The sequence below is a fragment of the Fukomys damarensis genome, unplaced genomic scaffold, assembly GCF_012274545.1.
Source record: "Fukomys damarensis isolate Sample0158 unplaced genomic scaffold, DMR_v1.0_HiC HiC_scaffold_33, whole genome shotgun sequence".
Taxonomy (NCBI): domain Eukaryota; kingdom Metazoa; phylum Chordata; class Mammalia; order Rodentia; family Bathyergidae; genus Fukomys; species Fukomys damarensis.
This window is the reverse complement of record NW_022900945.1, coordinates 35,522,462-35,543,035: the sequence shown is the minus strand read 5'-3', so window position 1 is coordinate 35,543,035 and position 20,574 is coordinate 35,522,462. Positions and strand designations below refer to the sequence as shown.

The window sequence follows — 20,574 nt, the reverse complement described above, 5'->3', positions numbered from 1 at the left end:
GATAGTATTGTATCATTTATTTTCTAGATATTATTCATTTTTCATGTTTTATAAAACCCACATATAAACACATATAGATGCTTTTCTGCTTATCCAGTTCTAAATATGTTTTAAGTTACATACATGTAACTTAGAAATCACTTAGGAATATGATTTCTTTGTGTATCAGGGAGAAATTGGTCAAATAGGCCCAAGAGGAGAAGATGGTCCTGAGGGACCCAAAGGTCGTGCAGGTCCAACTGGAGATGCAGGACCTCCTGGCCAAGCAGGAGAGAAGGTTGGTAACCAAGTTCACAGGTCCTGTGATGGATGATGCTTCACTGTTATTGTTAAATGTTTTACATCATTTTTAGAACACTAGAAGATTCTACTAAATTTTAAGCATATCCTATATGATTGAGAGTATCATCATGAATATTATCATTTTCCCTCTTAGACCCTTCATCGCTTCTCAGTCAGATGGGATTGGCCAGTCTTAAAGACCTGCAGCAGTAGATGTTGAAAATTTGAGTGATTGAAAGATGAGAGGATCCATGAGTAATGTGGCCCTATTTATGGGGACCTAGTAGATTCATCTTTGTCTCAAAACAAAATATACATTTTCTTGTTTTTACATAAGCAAATTTTCACAGAATAAGTATTTTAAAAATATAGAAGTTCAGGCCCACCTTCAAGAGCTTTACATTTTAATCTGATGTTGACACAATCATCACTATATTTTGAAATATTCCCACATAATTCTAGTAGTCATTGTTTTGAAAGATATTGGGCTATATGCATTGTGTCCAAAATATTTACAAACATTACATTTAAATTGTGGTGTAATAGACAGTATTAAAGTTATTATTTCACAGTATTTAGTGATATGCTTAATTTTATAATATATTATGAAGTTAATTTAAATAGAAAAGCACAAGAACTATCTACAGTATTACCCCATTATGTACACTAAAACAAATATAAGTAATATATCCTGATGATATCATTTTAATTGATTTCATATATGGAGATAGACATGGACATACATAGCCATACTCCATGTGAACATGCTCTTAATCTATAAAATAAACTCCGTGCTATTTAAAAAGACTGTAATCTCCCTCCTCCACAATACCTTATCCCAGAAGGAAAATGTATTACATAGTTACAATGTAGAGATTGCGATTGCTCAAATAGAAAATATTTCCTTATGTCTTTAGGAATTATCTTATGGAACAGTTATACCTCTCTACTGTTTGAGAAGTTGTCATTTTTGGATTAATAAACAATGTAGAATTTAGTTATTGGAAGAAGACAGTGGTAAACAACAACTTACAACAAATACATCCATTTGAAGTACGCAGTTGCTGATAATTTTGGGCTTTCCTGGGACCTTCTCTTTGTAACTCCACTTTTATGTATACATAAACTACAAACTATTCTGAGGCATCTAGAATTTGAAATATCTCACGATTCTCCAGGTTCAGTATTTCTTTAGTATATATCCATTTACTGAAATGATATATCATAAAGAAAACACAAATGCATTTTTCTCTCCAGATTTATCTAAAAATGATTCTAAAATGCATAAGCATATTTGTTCTATTGCAGCAATTAGCAAAGAATAGAGTTTCATGATCATAGTTAGAGAATTTCATAAACCTCACAGTCAATGGCATATAACAATGTATGATAACATATCCAAGGCAACATCATTATAAGTGTACTTCATAAGGCCTGTTTGCATATTTTCCTTCTGAAGACTGCCTGTCTATGCAGTATTAATCATAACTGTGGCAGCTATTCAGTTCAGTCCGTAGTAAAAGTCTCATAAACTATTCTTAATTCTTTGTCTTGGTTTATTAATATTTCTCTTATTATTCGTAAATTCTGTTCATCTTTTAACACTTCCTGTACTAATTCTGACTTTTTTCCCATTTTTACTGATTAAAATTCACATTTGACATATTTTATGCTAACTAATATTTAAGGCTTTAATGAATAATATTTTATACTATGTATTATTTTATTAGTAACTTATTACTGAAAATAAAGCACAGAAAGGTCCAAACTTTATTCATTTCAATTATTTATCTCTCTACTTATATTTTTTTATTAATGTTTTGTTCAGTAAGAAAATTTTGAGGGCTAACTTTTCACAATAACTGTAAGCCTCTTATTATTATGCTTAGACAATTTTTTTTATCAATTTCTTTAAATTTTAGGGGAAACTTGGCGTTCCAGGATTACCAGGATATCCAGGAAGACAAGGTCCAAAGGTAAAATATAATTACCTTAATTTTTATAGCTTACCGGTATGTTTTAAAAACACTTAACATTTTTCTCAATTTTTTTCTAAGTTTTATGATAAGCTTACATTTTGTATCACAGAGAATTTGAAAACTTGAAATATAATTTCACACTGGAAAATTGTAGAGTGTGTAGGTATCTGGAGTCCACGGAGCTTAGAGAGTGTAATTGATATGGATTGGAGCATTTTAGGAGAAAGGCCGTGAAAGGAGGGAAAAATTAGCAACAGACTTGTAATTGGAATGAGGATTTTCCAAGGAAGACTGTTAAAATATATTAATGTTACAAAATAGATGATGATCACTTAGGATGAATAATAGTTTTTGATTCCATTTAAATCTCCCTCAGGGTTTTAATTAGTTCTAGATTTTTTGGAAAGAATATACTACAATTTCACCAACTCTAGTAACCCTCATTCTGCCAGTATTTGTTTCCTAAGACTGACATAAAAATCAACGCAAAATTGGCTTAAAACCATGGAAATTTACTTTCTCATAGTTCTGTTGGACAGAAATCTAAAGTCAAGGCATCATTAAGGTCTTATTCCCTTCAGTAACTCAGGGAAATGAATTGTCCTTGCCCCTTCCAGTTTCTGGTGGCTTCAGATGTTGTTGGCTTGAGTATATGTAACTCCAAACTTCGCTCCATCTTTATATGACCTTTTTCATTCTTGTTTGGCTTCTCTTCTCTTCTGTCTTTTATAAAGACGTTTGTCATGGATGTAGGAAACAACCTGAATAATCCAGGAAAATCTTTCAAGATTTTTAATTTAGTTATATTAATGGAAGACCTTTTTATTTTTATTACCAAAGAAAGTAGTAATCTCAGGTTGTAGAGGTTTAGACATGGCAAATCTTTCGTTTTTGGTGAACCATGGTTTGGCCTAGTATACCACTAAAATTTTTTGTTTCGGTTGTATTTATTTATTTATTTAGAGACAGAGTGTCACTGTGTAGTTCATTCTAGTCTTTAGCTAACTACATAGCCTAGGATGGCCCAGAACCGCTGACAAACTTCCTGCCTCAGCCTTGCAAGTGCTGGGATTACAGATATATGCCACCGTGCCTGGATGATTTTTGAATATTTTAAATTTACATAGTTTAATTTTAGAAAAAGATTTATTTAAAATTGCACGGTTACCCTGGTGTACCATTGTTTTTCTCTAGCTAATAGTAAAATTTTGCTAAGGCTGCACTTGATACATTTACTATTTGCATTAAGGTGGCTACATGAATTAATATGTAAATGTTGAATACTACTATTATATTCATGCAAGTATGCTCATTTTTATAGCATGTCAACTACAGCATACTTTCAAGTTCTAATTACAGGTACACAAGACTCTCTATCTAAATCACTCTGTCTCCCTATCCTAATCTTACCTGCTGGATCATGGAGTATAGCCCGATTTTGTGTATCCTCATATATGCATTTATTAATACCTTTCACAACAACCAATGACACAATGTCCTTACCCTGAACAAATGTGATCTGCATGTACTGTGTCAAATCATCATCCTCCAATAACAGTATTTTATGTTTTTCTGTTATTTTGTCCTTTTTTGAGATTCTAGAAAATTATTTTTATGTTCAGTAGGCTACAAATATTATAATTTTATCCCTTCTAAAATAAGATTAATGCCATCTGTGTTTTTAAAATATTGCAAACATTGATGAATGTCTTTACATAGAAAGTAGTGATTGATAGATGTTAGTTTTTAAATATTATCTTTCATACATTGATTGCTCTGTCATCAGTTGCTATTCATTCAAATGTAAAGAGTTTTCACAAATATTATGAGTTAAAGAAGCCATTCACTTAATAACCTATGACCTTAAACTATACTTAGACTAATTCTTGAATTCTTCTATTTCCCCAGGGGAATTGTAATTGTAATGTTCTTTTGTTTTGATTTAAATATATAGAAAACAGTTATAATATTACTTGAATAAGTAGAATTTTCTTTCACAAGCTCATTTGAAGTTCTGAACTTTTTTGGTCCAAGTAAATTCTCTACTCAATATTAATTGAATTACTTTTATTAGCAAAATGTAACAGAATGACTAAAGGGATGTATTTCTTCCTAGAGTAGTCAAACTTACCCTTTAACCTGAATGTCTGCAATTCTAGTCATTATCTTCTATATTGCTTTTTTCCATAACTAAGCTTTTTATGATCAAAAGCTTTTAGGTTTCTCATTTCTAAAGCAAAAATGTAGGGCACATTGAAGATCAAAGATAAAATCACATTTTTTCCTACATTGAAGACAATGAATTTTAAACAATCTGTCTTGATTATACTAAAAGTGAAATTTGGTTTTTTATCTCTTTGAAGTAGTGTAAGGGCTGTAATCAGACGCTTTAATTTATTCAATGTTTTAGAAGCAATATAAACTTTAATAGGTGTTCAAATGTACCACAAAATGTACTCTACAATAATAGCTGCTTCAAATTATATTTATTTTAAATTAATGTGCTTTTATAAATCAAACAGCATTCAAAGTAATTTTGAAAATTTTACATTTATTGACTGAGATAATATCACTATTATCTTTTGACTGTCATCTTGTATATTTTGTTTTCTCCATTCAAAAGCAGATAGGTAGGTACTATCTTTTTATAGAACTTGTGTATTTTTTTTGTGATAATTTTTAAATGAAAAAAGGGAAAAATTGATTCCCATGTATTATAAACTGCTTAATTGGTGCATTAACCTTTTTGTATTGTTTTACACACAGTTTCCTGCAGCAAAATGTTATAAAATAATGAGTATTACAAATTTAGGCATAAGAGCAATGTTCTTAATTGACTACATAAGTATCATTCATGAATTATAATAGGTACACAACTAAATATTTGTTGGCAAAAAATTTGATTAATATAAATTATTTTCATTGTATTATACTCACATGTTAATTTTTTAGACTATTCATGCAGTGTAACTGTATCAATGTTTGTCTACTAAGCATTATTATAAGCTAAGTATATAATATTCACTACTTTGAAATTAGGATAGAGCTAGTTATCTCTCACATGTTGATAATACCTTGTTTTTTCCTGTATGTGTCCAAGAATCAATTTCCAGGAATTCTCAAACATCTGAGTGCATATCACCTAAATAGCATATTCCTAGACTCTTCCCCATTAGGATCTTTCAGTTTCAGTAGGTCTGGAGTGTGACTTGATAATGTATTTTTAGCAACACTTAAAATTTTTTGGATATGGGGGGAGCCACTTGCCACAGTATCTTCAGGGTAGTTCAGTATAAATGAGTTGATTCAAAAGCATGGAAGGTACTGAAGTCGAAGGAGACTGCTTTTCCCCCGTATTATATGAGGGAGTGTCTAAAAATTTGAATGTCTGTTATTCTCTGTTAGAGACTTTGCACATTATTGCATTTAATCCATACAATGTTCTGAATAGGAAAATTGAGCATTTGGAAACTCTCCAACATCTTCAGGCACATACAGTTAGCAAGGAAGGAATGAGATTTAAACCTTAATGTACTCTGTTTATTGATTTTATAAAAAAGCAAGCCAGTCTCAGTCATGATCAAAGGACAATCTGGTGTGATTAAAACTTGGTCGTATGCGCAAAAGGAAGTTGTGGAATTTTGTTAATGTATTTTACTGCATTCCGTTATGAAGTGTAGCCATTTTTAGACTAAATGAAGTAATTATAATTTATAATTGTTAAATTTTAAATCATAAATAATTATAAATTACAATTTATTTAGTACTACTTTTGAAAATGATCATTATTTACCTATCATTACTGTGTTTCTACTTAACACTGTCTATTCCAGTCTCCCACAAATTCCAAAATAATCATAAGATGTAGTTATTACCCTCATTTTGTAGAACAAAAAAAATTCTTAAAGGGATAAAAAATATACACAGCTTAGTTTGTTGATATGTGAAAGACATAAGTTTTGAATTTAGATCTTCAGAATTCCAAATGCAAGATTTTAGTATTGAAGTTCTGACTCGGACTATCATCCAAGTGTAATCACATTCAAACACTAAATAAAAATGTAGAGGGAGATATTTCCATCTTTATGATTTAGTTCAGTTCTAACAGTTTAAAATATTCAACTAAAAATAATATGTATAAAAAATTTCATTAAAAAAGTTTTTAATGTCCCTGGTTTTGTTTGACTATTCATGCAAATGAAAATGTGATTTTTCTTTTGTATTGAATCAGGCGTGGTGATTGAGTTAAAGATATATTTTACATGAAATTTCCTGTAATGTTAATTTAAAATGAAAAAGATGATATTTTGTTAATTGTTTTACGTTTAATGATAAATACTGAAATCTGTTTTATCAATTCATGTTTTCCTGCTTCCAGGATTTCAGATGCCATTGTAAGTTTATTTTCAAATACATAAATGGAGGTCACATGGTGTCTTAAAATTAATTATGTAATTTATAATTATATTTTCTGACTTCAAAATTATCAGCTATTTAAGAATCACTGTTTTTAAGGAAAAAAAAATCACAACTTATGCCCTGCAAATTTTAATTACCATTTTCACTGGTCCATATTTTTATAATTTCAGGGTTCCACTGGATTTCCTGGGTTCCCAGGTGCCAATGGGGAGAAAGGTGCACGGGTATGTAGGTCCGGAACTGTTTGATGGAAATGTCCCTGAATGAGCACCTGACTCATAATTTGCTGTGGTACACTGCAATACTGAAATTGTTTCAACTCTTTCTCAGGGAGTCGCTGGCAAACCAGGCCCTCGAGGTCAGCGTGGACCAACGGTGAGCGCCTTTATTGAATCTAGTGATTTTCATTTCATGTTTACTTTTAGAGTAACGTTTTTGTGCCTTTGTATTTGCTTAGCATTGGATTATTTTGTCTTTTGCTCCTCATGCAGGGTCCTCGAGGTTCCAGAGGAGCCAGAGGTCCCACGGGGAAACCAGGGCCAAAGGTATTGTGCGAATTTGTTCCTTTTGATTTTTGCAGCAAATTCCACTTCTGAAGGATGGATGCAGTCAGAAAGAATCGAACTGATTCTTTCTTTCTTTCTTTCTTTCTTTCTTTTTGTTTTATTTACTAGGGAACTTCAGGTGGTGATGGTCCTCCTGGCCCTCCAGGTGAAAGAGTAAGTGTGATACAGCCTCATAAATATAAAATGAAAAGTAATATTTCTTCAGGTTTAAATTTCTGGCAAAAGATACATGTACACGTTCGTTCACAGTTTAAAAAATTATTTTTCTTCAATTTACTCCTCATATCAATCAAAAGCTTGATTGGTTATATGCAACTAATTTGTTATGGAAATGAGAGAAATAATGTGTGTAATTAATTTTCCTAAGATATTGCATTTAATTTAGGCCACAGTATTTTTTTTTATTCCAAGTTTGCTTAAAATACCTATGCGCTGTCATCCACTTGTCTTGTTTTTTTTCTATAAATACTCAATTTATGGAGCAAGCGGCAATATTATGCTGGTAAAATGCAAGATGCCAGTGGCCATTAAGCCACAATCGATATACATTTCAACTCAAGATAAAATATTTATTCCAGTAAATATAATAACTATTTAGTAAATTGATTTTCAATTGATACAAAATAAAGTGAATTACAGATGAGCAAATATGCCCTTTGTTTGACTTTTTCGGTATAATGTAACATTTTTATAAAAGCCATATTTTTGAATGTTATTCTCTTGCAAGAATTTTAAATAAAGCTGTCTGTATTGTATTGAAAGAAATTAGAATCATTTCTTATTATTCTATAACACATTTCAATATTACGTAGTCACAATGCATTTTGGAATATCATTATTTGAAACAGTAGTTGTTTTATGAAAAAGAAAAAAAATCTTGTAATATATATTTTCAAGACTTGGAGAGATACTTATCGAGTAAGAAGCAATGAGTAAAACTTAATTCTATTTGTGACAAAAACAAATAGATAAAACAAAATAATAAACATTTACCTGGAGTTACTCTATGATTTTTGCTCATATTAAAATAAAATTTCAGATTTATTTTATGTTTGTGTGTGGTTGTTTTTGTCTTTTTTGACTTTTTGTGCATTAGGTTTATTGGTACATTTTAGGTACACAGTATGATGACATTTGTCATTGGAATTTGTACCTTTACATGACGTGTCTTGGTTCTTCTTTGTTTCCCTATTCCTCTGCCCTTCCTTTGAACCCTCCACTGCTCCCTAAACAAAATGTCTTTGTTTCTGCTTAATTCTTTTCTCGTGTTTATTCCTTTCCCTTACGTATAATAGATAATGTGAAAAAGGAAGAAAAGATCCAAAGGGGAAGGGAAAGAGGGAGGGGTAAGGGAAACTTTCAGATTTATTATCATTCTTTGTCCATATTATGTCTATTCATCATGTACATTTTGAATTCATAAATACTACATATTTGATTTGCTTTGTAGGTAAAAATATTTTAATAAGAATATACAGTTTAATTAAAATAGTTGAATCATGAAGTAGAGTCCAATATAAAATAGTACAGCACAACTGAGTTTTTTTAAAGCACAAACCATTCCTTTCTTATGTGATTTGTTTATGATTTATTTACCCAAATTCCATGATCAGTTGTATCATTTCAAAGTAAATTCCCTTTTAGTGATACTACATTTCAATTTGGAAACAATAATGTGAACCAGCAGTGTGAAAGGGCTAAAGGTGTAGGGGAAGTGGGAAGGGTAGGCGAAAGGAAATAAGGGAAAAGAAAAAAAATGAGAAAATGAAACAATGGAAATAAAGTATTTGTAAATAGGGAAGGGAGGAGGAGGTGAAGGGAAGGCAGGGACAAGGGGAAAAAATGAGAACCTAGACCTGTCATGTAAAGGTACAAGATCCCAATGATGAATGTAACTGTATTGCTTACCTAAAATGTAACAATAAACTCAATGAGAAAAACATTGTTGGAGAGTGAGAAAAGTATATCTTGAGAATCAAAATAAAATTTATATTTTGTTGTTAATTTAGAAAGATTCATTTTCAATACATATTTATAGATTTTGAACATCTCTATAGAAAAAAAATACTCTGTATTCTATCTAGTAGATGTTATCTTTCTCCTGATATGCCCTTATTTACATGAAAGAAGTTTTAAGTATTTTGACTCTTTTACTTTATTACTTAATCATACAATTTGAAGAGTGTTTCAAGTAATACTACATCACATTTTTTTCAAAATGTATGAATTTGTAGGTTTAGGGAAAGAATTTTGTGATGCTGTTGAATTAGAAATTACAATTCTTATTTTTGTTTGCTTTAAAGGACTTTTAATAAATTTAATATTTAATTATATATGAATATATGTATTTCATTTTAAAATTCTGCAAGTTAAATGTTACCCTTCATAAAAAAGATTTGAAGATAATATGTACTTGCCATTAAAGTTATTTAATATAGCTTGGTTTTAAAATTGCCAGACTTATCAAAACAAGTAATAAAAAACAAAGACCCAAAACATCTAATTAAATTTCAATTTTACAAAATAAGCATTGAGTAACTTTGGCATAAGTGTGTCATGTGTAGTAATTAATGCATTTTAAAAACTATTTATTATGCACCTGAAATTCAACATTGGCTAGACACTGGATATATTATCTGGTGACCCTAGTTGGCTTCCAATACAATATTTACACTGCAGCTTTAAATATTTCTTTACCACACCCAAAAATTCTATTAGTTCCCCTTTATCTGTCCGGTTTGCATTCCAAGCCATGGGTGCTTGAAACTGCAAACATTAGTGAACCTTATATAATCTACATTTTTCCCTATACGTACAAAATACCCGTGGTTAAATTTAATTTATCAAGTACAATAAAATATAAATACAAATAGTCATACGAATAACTAATAACAAAATAGAATTTATCATACTATAACACAATTGGCTTACAGAATAAATGTAGTGCTAATGGATACTTGAACACAACCATTGGGGTACATGATGGGACAGGGCATCCATAACTGAGACGGTTACTGAATGACTAATTAGTGGGTAATGTATACACCGTGGATACACTACACAAAGTGATGGGAGCTCCAGTGATGCAATCAGTACTTATATAAAGTGATGAACCATAGCACATGTGATATTTTGTCGTGCTACTTAAAACAGTTCACACTTTGAAAATTATAAATGGTTTATTTCTGGAATTTCCTATTTAATAATTCCAGATCATGAGTAACTGACTTTGCAGAAAGTGAAACTGTAGATAAGGGAGCTAGTATATTTTAATACAAAGAGAATATGTGAATAATTTTCTTGAAATTTCAGAAAGCAAGAAACCCTTGTTTTCTTCATTTACTCTGATGCAGTGATTTTGAAAATGTTTCTTTCCTAAAGACATTTAAATTTAAAAATATATATTATTAAAAGTAGCTACATTTTATTAAGAAAAGATGTTTTTGGAAATTAGGAAAGTAGAATTTGCAATGAAATAAAATAGTATCTTAAATTTTTGTATGTAAAATGATTTTTAGTTTTCTTAAGGTATATTTACAAATATTTCCAACCAATATTAAAAGTAAAAAAAAATTCTGTAGTATTTCTCAATTTATACCTATTCTCTTTACTTTTTTATGATACCTAAATATTTACAGTCATTCTGTAATAAGTAATGGTGTGAGGTGCAATTTTAAATAGTGAAAAATCTATTTTGCTCTGATTTTCACAATACTCATTTTTCATTCTATAACTGCCACTATGGTTAAGAAGTTATATGCTATATTGTATTTGATCTATAGAAATAAATTACAGAATATAACACTGTGTCTTTTAGGACATATCGTTAATTTTCTCCCCTTTTTTTCTAGGGCCCACAAGGACCTCAGGGTCCAGTTGGATTCCCTGGACCAAAGGGCCCTCCTGTAAGTGTCAGTTTCTCCTCTCTCCCTTCCTCCCTTCCTCTTTCCCTCCCACCCTCTCTCTCTTTCTGTCTGTTTCCATTTAACAGTATTTCCATTTTTCTGAGAGTCATGGTTCATAGTCTAAATAAGTTTTATATGTAAGTGTCACAGTTTCTCCTCTCTCCCTTCCTCCCTTCCTCCTTGCTTCTCACCCTTTCTCTCTATCTCTGTCTCCATTCAACAATATTTTTCTATTTCCGAGAGTCATGGTTTCCATTTTAAATAAGTTTTATATGCAATATTGATAAAATCTCTATAAAGTAAAATATAATTAAAGATCAAGAATAAATTTTCAATTTATGTTTACAAATTGTTTTGAATATCTCAAGCTTCCCTTATTAAGTGTTCTTTTAAAGTACATCAAAGATTTGAACAATATGAATACTATTTTTCAACTATTCTATTATAAAATGCTTATTGTTGATGACATTAAAATTGTTACCACATATTAAATATTTGGTGAGTTGGAATTTCCCTTTTATTTTCCATCCCCAAAGACAATCTTTCATTCCTATTTAATTATAATTTCCTAAACACCTTCCAAAATTCTGCTACTACTTATGTAACATTAAGATTTATTAATTCAAAATGTCTTGTATCTCTAATGCATTTTGCTTAGGAAATGCAAAGGTAATGCTTGCCCAATAATATTCTTTTTATAAAATTTGTTTAAATTAATTTTCTCTCTCACTATCTTGCTGTCTCTTTTAATTCTTGAGACAGGTTCTTTCTAGGTAGTTCAGGCTGGCATTGAACTCGCTATGTAGCCCAGGTTGGCCTTAAACTTGTGTTGATCTTCCTGCCTCATTCTCCTGATTACTGGGATTATAGGCTCACATTCAGCAGATCAGTATTTTTAAAAATATCATTACAAATATCTTTATAAAGTTAATTGAACTTTATTTTCATACTTATATATTCTTTGACACGGAGCAAACTTAGTTGTTTTCTTTGCCTTTGGTGGTGGGGGGCTCTTTAGTTTTTTACACTAGAATCAACTTACCCACCTGTGTAGTACAGAGATTCTCACAATGCCTTCTGAGGCCCAGCAGTGTCAGAGGCACCTAAAGTCTCATTTCCCAATCAAAACTCTGTAGAGGGACCCAGTTTGTGTTTTCACAGATGCTCCAGATAGATCTGATTCATGCTGAAGTTTGTGAATGATTCCTCATGTCTGGACTAGACACTAGGCCCAAACTTTAATAAATGTACAAATCAGTAGTGAATTATTTATTTGGAAGTACCAATGTGTATTAAATATTGAATGATTAAGTAATCTCCACTATTTTGCAATAAATTTTGACACTCTTTAACACTGAGCCATTCTGTTTTATTACTTCAAATATATCAAGAAAATATTGTTACCTCTATTATAGAGGAGGAGCAGCACTAATAACTTGTTTTTAAAGGTAATACTGATACTAATGGCTTATGATTTTTTCACCAAGTTTTTGTCCAAATGTCCTGTTAAGTCTGTGCTGTTCCATAAAGAACTAAGAACAAAGTTCCTAGAATGATCGCGTGTATATTTTCTGATAAGCATTTATGCATTTTAAAAGCACATGCATAGATTATGGTTATCCCTAAAATTCCATTAAGATATATGACCTCAACATTATCATCTATATTTGTATATATTGTTCTGAATTGTTTCCCCAGTCTAATATATTTTTATTGTTAAAGAAAGCCATTGACAAATTTTCCCCAGACTTTTTCAGTCTGTTGCTCATGCATCTTTCAATTTGATGTGAGCCATTGATCTTGCACTCATTTTGTCACCAAGAGCTATCAAAAATCCAGTAAATATCTATACTTAAAAAGCATGCAGTCTAATAGGAAAGACATGGCACTGATAAGAAACATTACTTTTGCTGTTAAAACACTGCACTAATACGCAGTTTTATAAAGTTTGAGAAGAAATTTAGGTGGAGGAATAGAACTGATGTCCTACAAATTGATCTACCTTTGTACCTGAAAAAAATGTATACACAGATAGACATATATGGATTGAATACTTAGAATGCTCCAATTAGATTCCGTCAATCTCATGATTATTATTCTACAGAACAGTATGTAGTCATCTCCCTTAAAAAATTCTAACTTGAAGTGATTAAAATTTATAGCATGAAGCAAACTGAGAAATAGTTTTCTGTAAGTGGTATTTCTTTTTCATGCTTGTTACATGTCTGAATCGCCACTAGAGGATGCCATTTTTCTCTGTTATATGTTTCAATGCACAGAGTTCTGAACAAAGGATAAGAAAGGGGAAGTATTCATTTGTCAAGTACTGAAGAACTAACGTTTTTTGGAAAAATAGAAACACACACACATATACTTTTAAAAGATAAGTGCAACTGAAATAAATTTATTTAGTACATGATTTTTAAAACAGAACTCAAATTTAAATGGATATAAGTGCATACTACCGTATAGAAAACATCTGAACATTAAAATGCAATGAAATACAAGAAATAATCTAAAATATTTCTATTATAAAATAATTCAAGCAATTTTATGACATAAGTTATTTTTTATTTATGATTTCAGGGTCCACCAGGAAAGGATGGGCTACCAGGACACCCTGGGCAACGAGGGGAGACTGTAAGTAACTCTTTTTTTGGTGGAAATTTTCTATCTTTAGTACTTCATCAGTCCATGGAAGGTTACTTCAGGGTTAGTAATTAAGATACCAGTCTGAGAAAAATGGAGGAAGAATTCCATTGAACCTTTTATTAAAACCTATAAGCACATAAACAAATAGATCCAATTTGTATCTGAAAATATAGGAAGTTGGTTGAAATTGTTCTCATTAGCAATACCAAAACTTTAAGAATGAGCTGGAAAAAATAACGATCTGAGGGAAAAAGCCCTGCTTGTTTTTTATTTTTTTTAAAAATTGATGTATATTTATTGAAACAAACGATAAAGCAACAATTTCATTGATACGAAGTTTAAAACAAGTACAGATATAACTCATGGTGTAAGAAATAGGGACAGTTATGACTTTTGGAAGAAGGAAGATACAGTGATTAAGATGGGGAGTGGAGGAGGGAGTGAAGGGAGGGCAGGAACAAGGGGAAAAAATGAGAATCAAGACCTGTCATGTAGAGGTACAAGATCCCAACAATGCATGTAACTGGACTGTGTCCCTAAAATGTACCAATAAACTCAATTAAAGCTGAAAAAAAATTCAAAACCAAAAAAAAAAGAAAAAGAGGTGGTACCAGGAGATTTGAGTGGTAGTTATATATGTTTTGTTATAAGAATCCATCAAGCTTTATACTTAATACTTTGTGTACTTCTCTATATGCACACCATATGTACCATGTTGCAATACAAAAAGTTTATTTTAGGAAACAGAATTTAAAATTCTCTCAATTTTATTTATTTAAGGATATTTTTATTTTACCTTTGTTTTCAAACATAGTTTTTATGGATACAAGTTTTGTGGTTGACAATTTTTTTCTTACAATACTTTGCACATGTCATTCTACAATAGCCTTACTTATTGCTGACAACTCGTGTTAATTTTACTAGGGTTCACTTGTATAGGAGGAATAATTCTTCTCCATTCTAAAAACTTCCTTTGCCTGTTTAGTTTTTTAATTCCTTCTTAAGATTGTCACCTTAACCCTTTCCTTGAAGTCTAAGTCCATCCTATCAGGGACTATCATACCTACCCCATCAAATGCAGCCACTCTCCTGTAAGGCACACACATAATACAATATTCTTCTGTCCAGAACTGAAGGATGATATTTGCTGATTTTGAATCCAAAAAGGTATATTCGGTCTGGAAGTATCTCAAATGCATCCTGTAATGTCAAGTGGAATATGTAGGTTGAAAAATATAATTTAATTGAATTTTGAAACTTTAAGGAATATAACATTAAACAAATTGATATAATAACACCATATGTAGGATAATTAAGGCAGCAGAAAAATTGGTAGTTCCAGCATAGTTTAAGGATCCTAATGACTTTGTTTGTTTATTTAGCTACACTTTAAATATGCTGTCCTGGTGGACTGCTTTTCTAATCAGAAATACTCCTAGGTGAACATGTTCTGATTCCAGGTCCACACTATTGGTTAAATTTTCAGAATTTTTGAGGAAGCCACAGTACAGTGGTACAAAAATCACTTTAGGGCATTCTGCCAGCCTGACAACATAATTCCAAATTAAACATGTATGTGATAACAAATCTTCAAATATTATTAATTTTCTGCTATGGGAAGAGCAAACTGTTAATAGCAACCCAGTCAACGTGGGACAATTCTTAGTAAAAACTTAATGTTAGCCAGGCTGTACGCTTCAGTGTCTTGGCCTTCAAGTGAAAAATCAAAAATGAATTAATGTGACCAAAGAATAAAATTGTTGTTGTTTCCTTTTGGGAATGATATCCACAAAAGGAGAAAAAATGAAGTCTCTAAAAAAGGATCCACACTCAAATTTTCAAATGTAGATTTTTAAAACAATTTTGTAGATATTCATTTTTTACAATCATATATATTTCTGGGAATAACTCTGAACTATTTCCATAAAATCTTTTGAAGAGGAGGTACCTAAAGAATTATGACATAAAGAATTCTTCTGTTTTCAATTTAATCTTTAGTTTCTGTTTCTATTCAAAGTTTCCATATCATATATAACATTTAAATTTAAACAAAGAAGAAAAATAGCATATTAGCTAATGCTTCTAGGAAGAATGCTTCTATCTATTATTTTATCATAGAAAAGGCCAGAATTATTTCTCAAAACTTTTATTCCTGGTGCCACATCCATTGTTAAGTGAATCACCGTATAGCCAAGACCTCTTCTCTTTCAATTTATCAATGCTGAATGGAATTGTAAAGTTTTCCTTATACAAGAGCTAGAATCTAAAACTGGCTAACATTTGGTACATATGTATTATCTAATTTCAAAGAACAATTTTTTATACTTGACATTTATATTTTATATATTTTATTTTTACATTTATGTGATTTTTATATTTGAGATCATCCCCCTTCAGATCCTTCATAATTTCTCGATTTGTTCTTCAACATTGAAGTTTTTAAAGTCATGCAGAAAATATTTGAAATAGTTTCTGTTACTCTGAAACAACCCAAACCTCTCTGAGACATGAGGCCAAGTCCAGTATTGATATTAAAATTAATTTAGTCTTTTAGGTATTATTAGAATAAGAATACTATTTTTATTAAGTTTAGCAGCAGATTTTCCAAACTACCATATAAAGCCATTAAATTAATTTCTGTTTTCAGGGCGTTTGAACAACATTATATTAAGTTAAGCTATTCTAAAATTAAATTATAAATGTAGCATTACTACAGATAATATCAAACAAACTGCATTTTGAACTATAAAAATTTTACTGTGCATAGTGTATTTGTCAGATCCCCAGCATCAAATGTATTAGATACTTGTAAACTCTGAGTTTCTTGAATGAGTAGACATAAAACAGAGCTCTTTCAAATCTATCAGCTGTACAAGTGGGCTAGCAGCTAAGTTTTTCTCTTTCCTTTTAGGATGCAAGTGTTAGTTGTAAATTGTCTGTAGACTTTGCCCAATGAAGTATTGATTTTTAATGAATTTATTTCAATAAATTATTACTATAATCATTTCTGTGAGATAGTCTTGCTCTCAAAGTGACTAAGGCAAAAATGCTTTATAAGGTTGATTTATTTTATTTTGTTTTAAATTCAAAGTTGCATTTATCCCTTCAAATCAAACTTGAAGGGTAACCTCATTAGAGGAAACAAATTGCACAACATGAGATGTGTGGTAGCAGAGAAAGGTGCAAAGGTGAATATGACTGTAATCTGAAATTCATTTCCAAAACAGAGTTTGTGGTGGAGGTAGCAGACTGGGCTGAGAGTGCTATGAACTTTCTCAGCGATATTGTTTGGCACTTTATCTTGGCAGCAATGAATTGATTAGATTTGCTTATGTAAGATGATAATCCTCTCTAATGTGGACGACTAAGTAAACCTGATTTGAAAAGCTTGATCATCGAAGAGATGATATTTTGTATCATACAATTGTACTGGGAAAGAGGGCAGAAGCTGTATTTCGAAAGAGTCTCTCAGCTGACTTTGGGATCAATGCTGAATGGGAGATCCAAACTAAGCCTAGGATACGAAGTTATTTTGTTAGTAAAGGGAAAGAACATAAGAGGAACATGAAAAGCTAGACATATTTTTAAAAGTCCATATCGAGACTATCGAAGAGAGAGTATCTTATAGAACTGGAAATGTGCTGAGTTTTAGGGCTCAACACAGAGATTTAGAAATCATTTGTAATTGGTGGAATACTTTATGAACGTAGAAGCAAAATGGGTCGTGGAGGTTGTTGGCATAATCCAGAAAGTGGAATATCTGTGTATATTTACTCATAACATATATTAGACACACGTACATATTTGTGTACTATGTGCAGTTTGTAAATATAATTGGCACCCTGCGAGTTCCTGAAAAGATAAAATAAGCAAATAGCAATCTTGATTTTAAAATGTTAGATAAATTCTAGTATAATTTCTCTCAGATTTAATTCATTTTGCTATTGATAACATAAGCTTATGTAGAATCAGGATGATCTTAAGAATTAGTCAATTTTAGAAATACAAGAAATAATTTTTCCCTGTAACATAAATTGCAATACTTACAAACACATATTCTTTTCCTTTTATCTGCTTATAAAATTTTGTTGCTTTAATTAATTCAACTGTAATCATCTGAAAGGTTGGGGGCTAATAGTTTCTATTCTTTACTGCTCACTGTATTATTTCTAGTCTGACTATATGTTGTAGTGAATGAAATTGTTTTGCAAACACTGGTTTTATTTCAGTTCTTTGAAAGTTTCCTCTCTCCGTATTTTTTATCCACTTCTCTAATTGTTAGATGTAATTTAACTCAAATGAAAATAATTTTTCTGTTCTAATACAGTTATACAGAATGAATAGTCCATAAGAAGCCTAGAAAACTCTAGATACTAAATATACTCCAAAAGCTTCATTTAGTGAACATACTCTGCTCACATCAACCAGAATATATTTTAATAACTGAAAGGTGTATTTTATTTATTTTTTAATTTTTTAAAAACATTTTTGGTACTGGTTACCCAACTTGGGACCTTGTGCTTGCGAGGCAGGTAGCAGAACCACTAAGCTAAATCCCCATCCCTGAAAGGTGCATTTTAAACTGTACTCATTTAGGTTTTAAGAAAGAACAATTGATAAAAACTAAAATGAGTGCTATAGTTTATCATATTTTCTTTATAATATTTTACATATTATTTTATGAGATTTTTTGGACTGCACTTGAAAGAAATGAATAAATATCACATGCAACAGCTTTTCATTGTATAAAGAATCAGTGGACTATTTTAAAGAATACGGGAAGATTATCATTTATTTCATCCATAAACTTTGGTCATTAAAATCCTCTATGTTATTTGATCTGGGGAAATAGTGTTGAATGTATTTTTACTTCATCTTCAGTGTATTACTTATTTTTAAAATTTGTGACAGTAACCATAACATTATAATGTGAAACAGTAAAGAGAAGCTTAAAAAAGTAAAGCCAGATTTCAATTAAAAATTGGTATATAACAGAATCATTTGTAGCCAAAAATTGACTATCAACATGAGTTACTAAACTATCTCACAGAATTTAGATTTACGTTTTTCTTCCATATAGCTTTTACAAATTCTAATTTGTTTCCTTAGGGATTTCAAGGCAAGACTGGGCCCCCTGGGCCAGGAGGTGTTGTTGGGCCACAGGTATTTTTATTTACTTTTCTAGCAAGATTTATATTTATGTTTGAATGTTCACCTTCTAACTTCTGTGAAATCTGTTCATTTTGTTGTGACTCAAACTGTATATTGACAACATCAGATGAAATTCGACAATTACTTAACTAAAGCTATTTTCAATTACTTGTATTAATAAAGAAGAATAAACAATGAAAGTTGATCAGATTCACCATGTATTTGACCAGAATGTCAACCATTATGCTGCCTACTTTTCACAGGTCTATTTTTTAAAAATTGAATATTCTTTATTAAATAGACTGGCTATTCAAAATTTAAAATTCCAAAATTATTTTAAGATTTTAAATATATTGTAGGTCAAGAAGTATAGTAAAAACAAAATATAAATATCTCAATATCATATTTTTTAAATTTAGTATCTGTAGCATTATATTTTATCTTTCTTAAGATATTTTTGCCTTCATAACAATTACTTATACAGGGGATAAAGTATTTGTTTTCTTTGAGCATATGTGAAATATTTTAAAAGATATGTATGTGGTAGGTGGCAGAAATTCTCAAGTATTGGTACGATATCTAGAATTATGGGATTACATAGCTATAGATAATAATTCATGGGAAGAGAAAATAAATTTTTATGCTTTGACAAAATCCTGTTGAGTAGACAGAACATTTTTAGCTGTTGGATTTTTACTCCAGTTACTAAAAAAATATAGTAAAAGAGCAAGAACTGTTGAGCAAGAGTTTAATTGTCTTACATAGTCTTTTCTGCACTGTAATTAGTTCTCAGTGTTTTGAGACTTATACATACAAACGTGAACATCCAATAATACATGCACACATAAAGAGAAATAAAAATCTACATCTTTCCAGAAATCTGTGCAACAGAGCAAAAAGAAATGCTTGGATTGAGTGGTCATTTTATTTCAAATAATCCCTCAACTAAAGGAAAATTGTAACTGTTTTTTATAAAGGAAACATAGCATGTGTGTGATAATTATATACATATGATATATAAAACATATGTATCTCATGTTTGTCACTTTCTGTGACAAACAAATAAAGAGGAAAGGTTTATCTTGGCCCACAATTCACAGTCAGCTGGCTCCAAGGCAGGGTAGCACATCACAGAGCTGCTCATACCATGGCAGACAGGAAGTAATACACCAAAATAGGATCCAGGAAGGGAGATAAACACTTTCAGGCCTCACCCCTAATGACTCACTTCTTCCCCCTAGACCTTACCTCCTTGCAGCAAATCAACTGCAGTATTGTCCCTTATAATCCAGTAACCTTCTAAAAGCCTCACCTATGGACATGTGACACTTTGAGGGACATCGCCGACATTTGGAGCACATGTGTTCTTTTACCCAAGACCCAAATGTAAAGTTATGTCACATGTTTAGAAAATGAGAACACTATTATGTAAGTGACTTAAGTAAAACATTCTACTGTTTAACAACCATAGATAACATCTGGAATTTTTTCTTTTATATATTTTTAACTTAAATCCTTCATTTTGCTTTTTATTCTAAGTGGAGATAGGGAGCAACTGGTCACCATTCTCTATTTATACTTGAAAGCTTATTATACTCTAGCCCCACAAACAGAACCACT

At 30.9% G+C, this 20,574-nt stretch overlaps 1 protein-coding gene across 5 annotated transcripts in view; it reads left to right on the top strand.

Annotated features, from left to right (window-relative positions):
• The window catches only part of Col11a1 (collagen type XI alpha 1 chain), a 531,458-nt gene that overhangs the window by 431,751 nt on the left and 79,133 nt on the right, over window positions 1-20,574 (top strand). For all 5 annotated transcript variants that reach the window (XM_033758347.1, XM_033758344.1, XM_033758345.1 and 2 more), the window contains 9 exons: window positions 170-277; window positions 2,205-2,258; window positions 6,851-6,904; window positions 7,011-7,055; window positions 7,172-7,225; window positions 7,355-7,399; window positions 11,098-11,151; window positions 13,738-13,791; window positions 18,913-18,966. In XM_033758347.1, coding sequence (XP_033614238.1) covers window positions 170-277; window positions 2,205-2,258; window positions 6,851-6,904; window positions 7,011-7,055; window positions 7,172-7,225; window positions 7,355-7,399; window positions 11,098-11,151; window positions 13,738-13,791; window positions 18,913-18,966 — 522 coding nt within the window. The remainder of the gene's footprint in view (window positions 1-169; window positions 278-2,204; window positions 2,259-6,850; window positions 6,905-7,010; window positions 7,056-7,171; window positions 7,226-7,354; window positions 7,400-11,097; window positions 11,152-13,737; window positions 13,792-18,912; window positions 18,967-20,574) is intronic.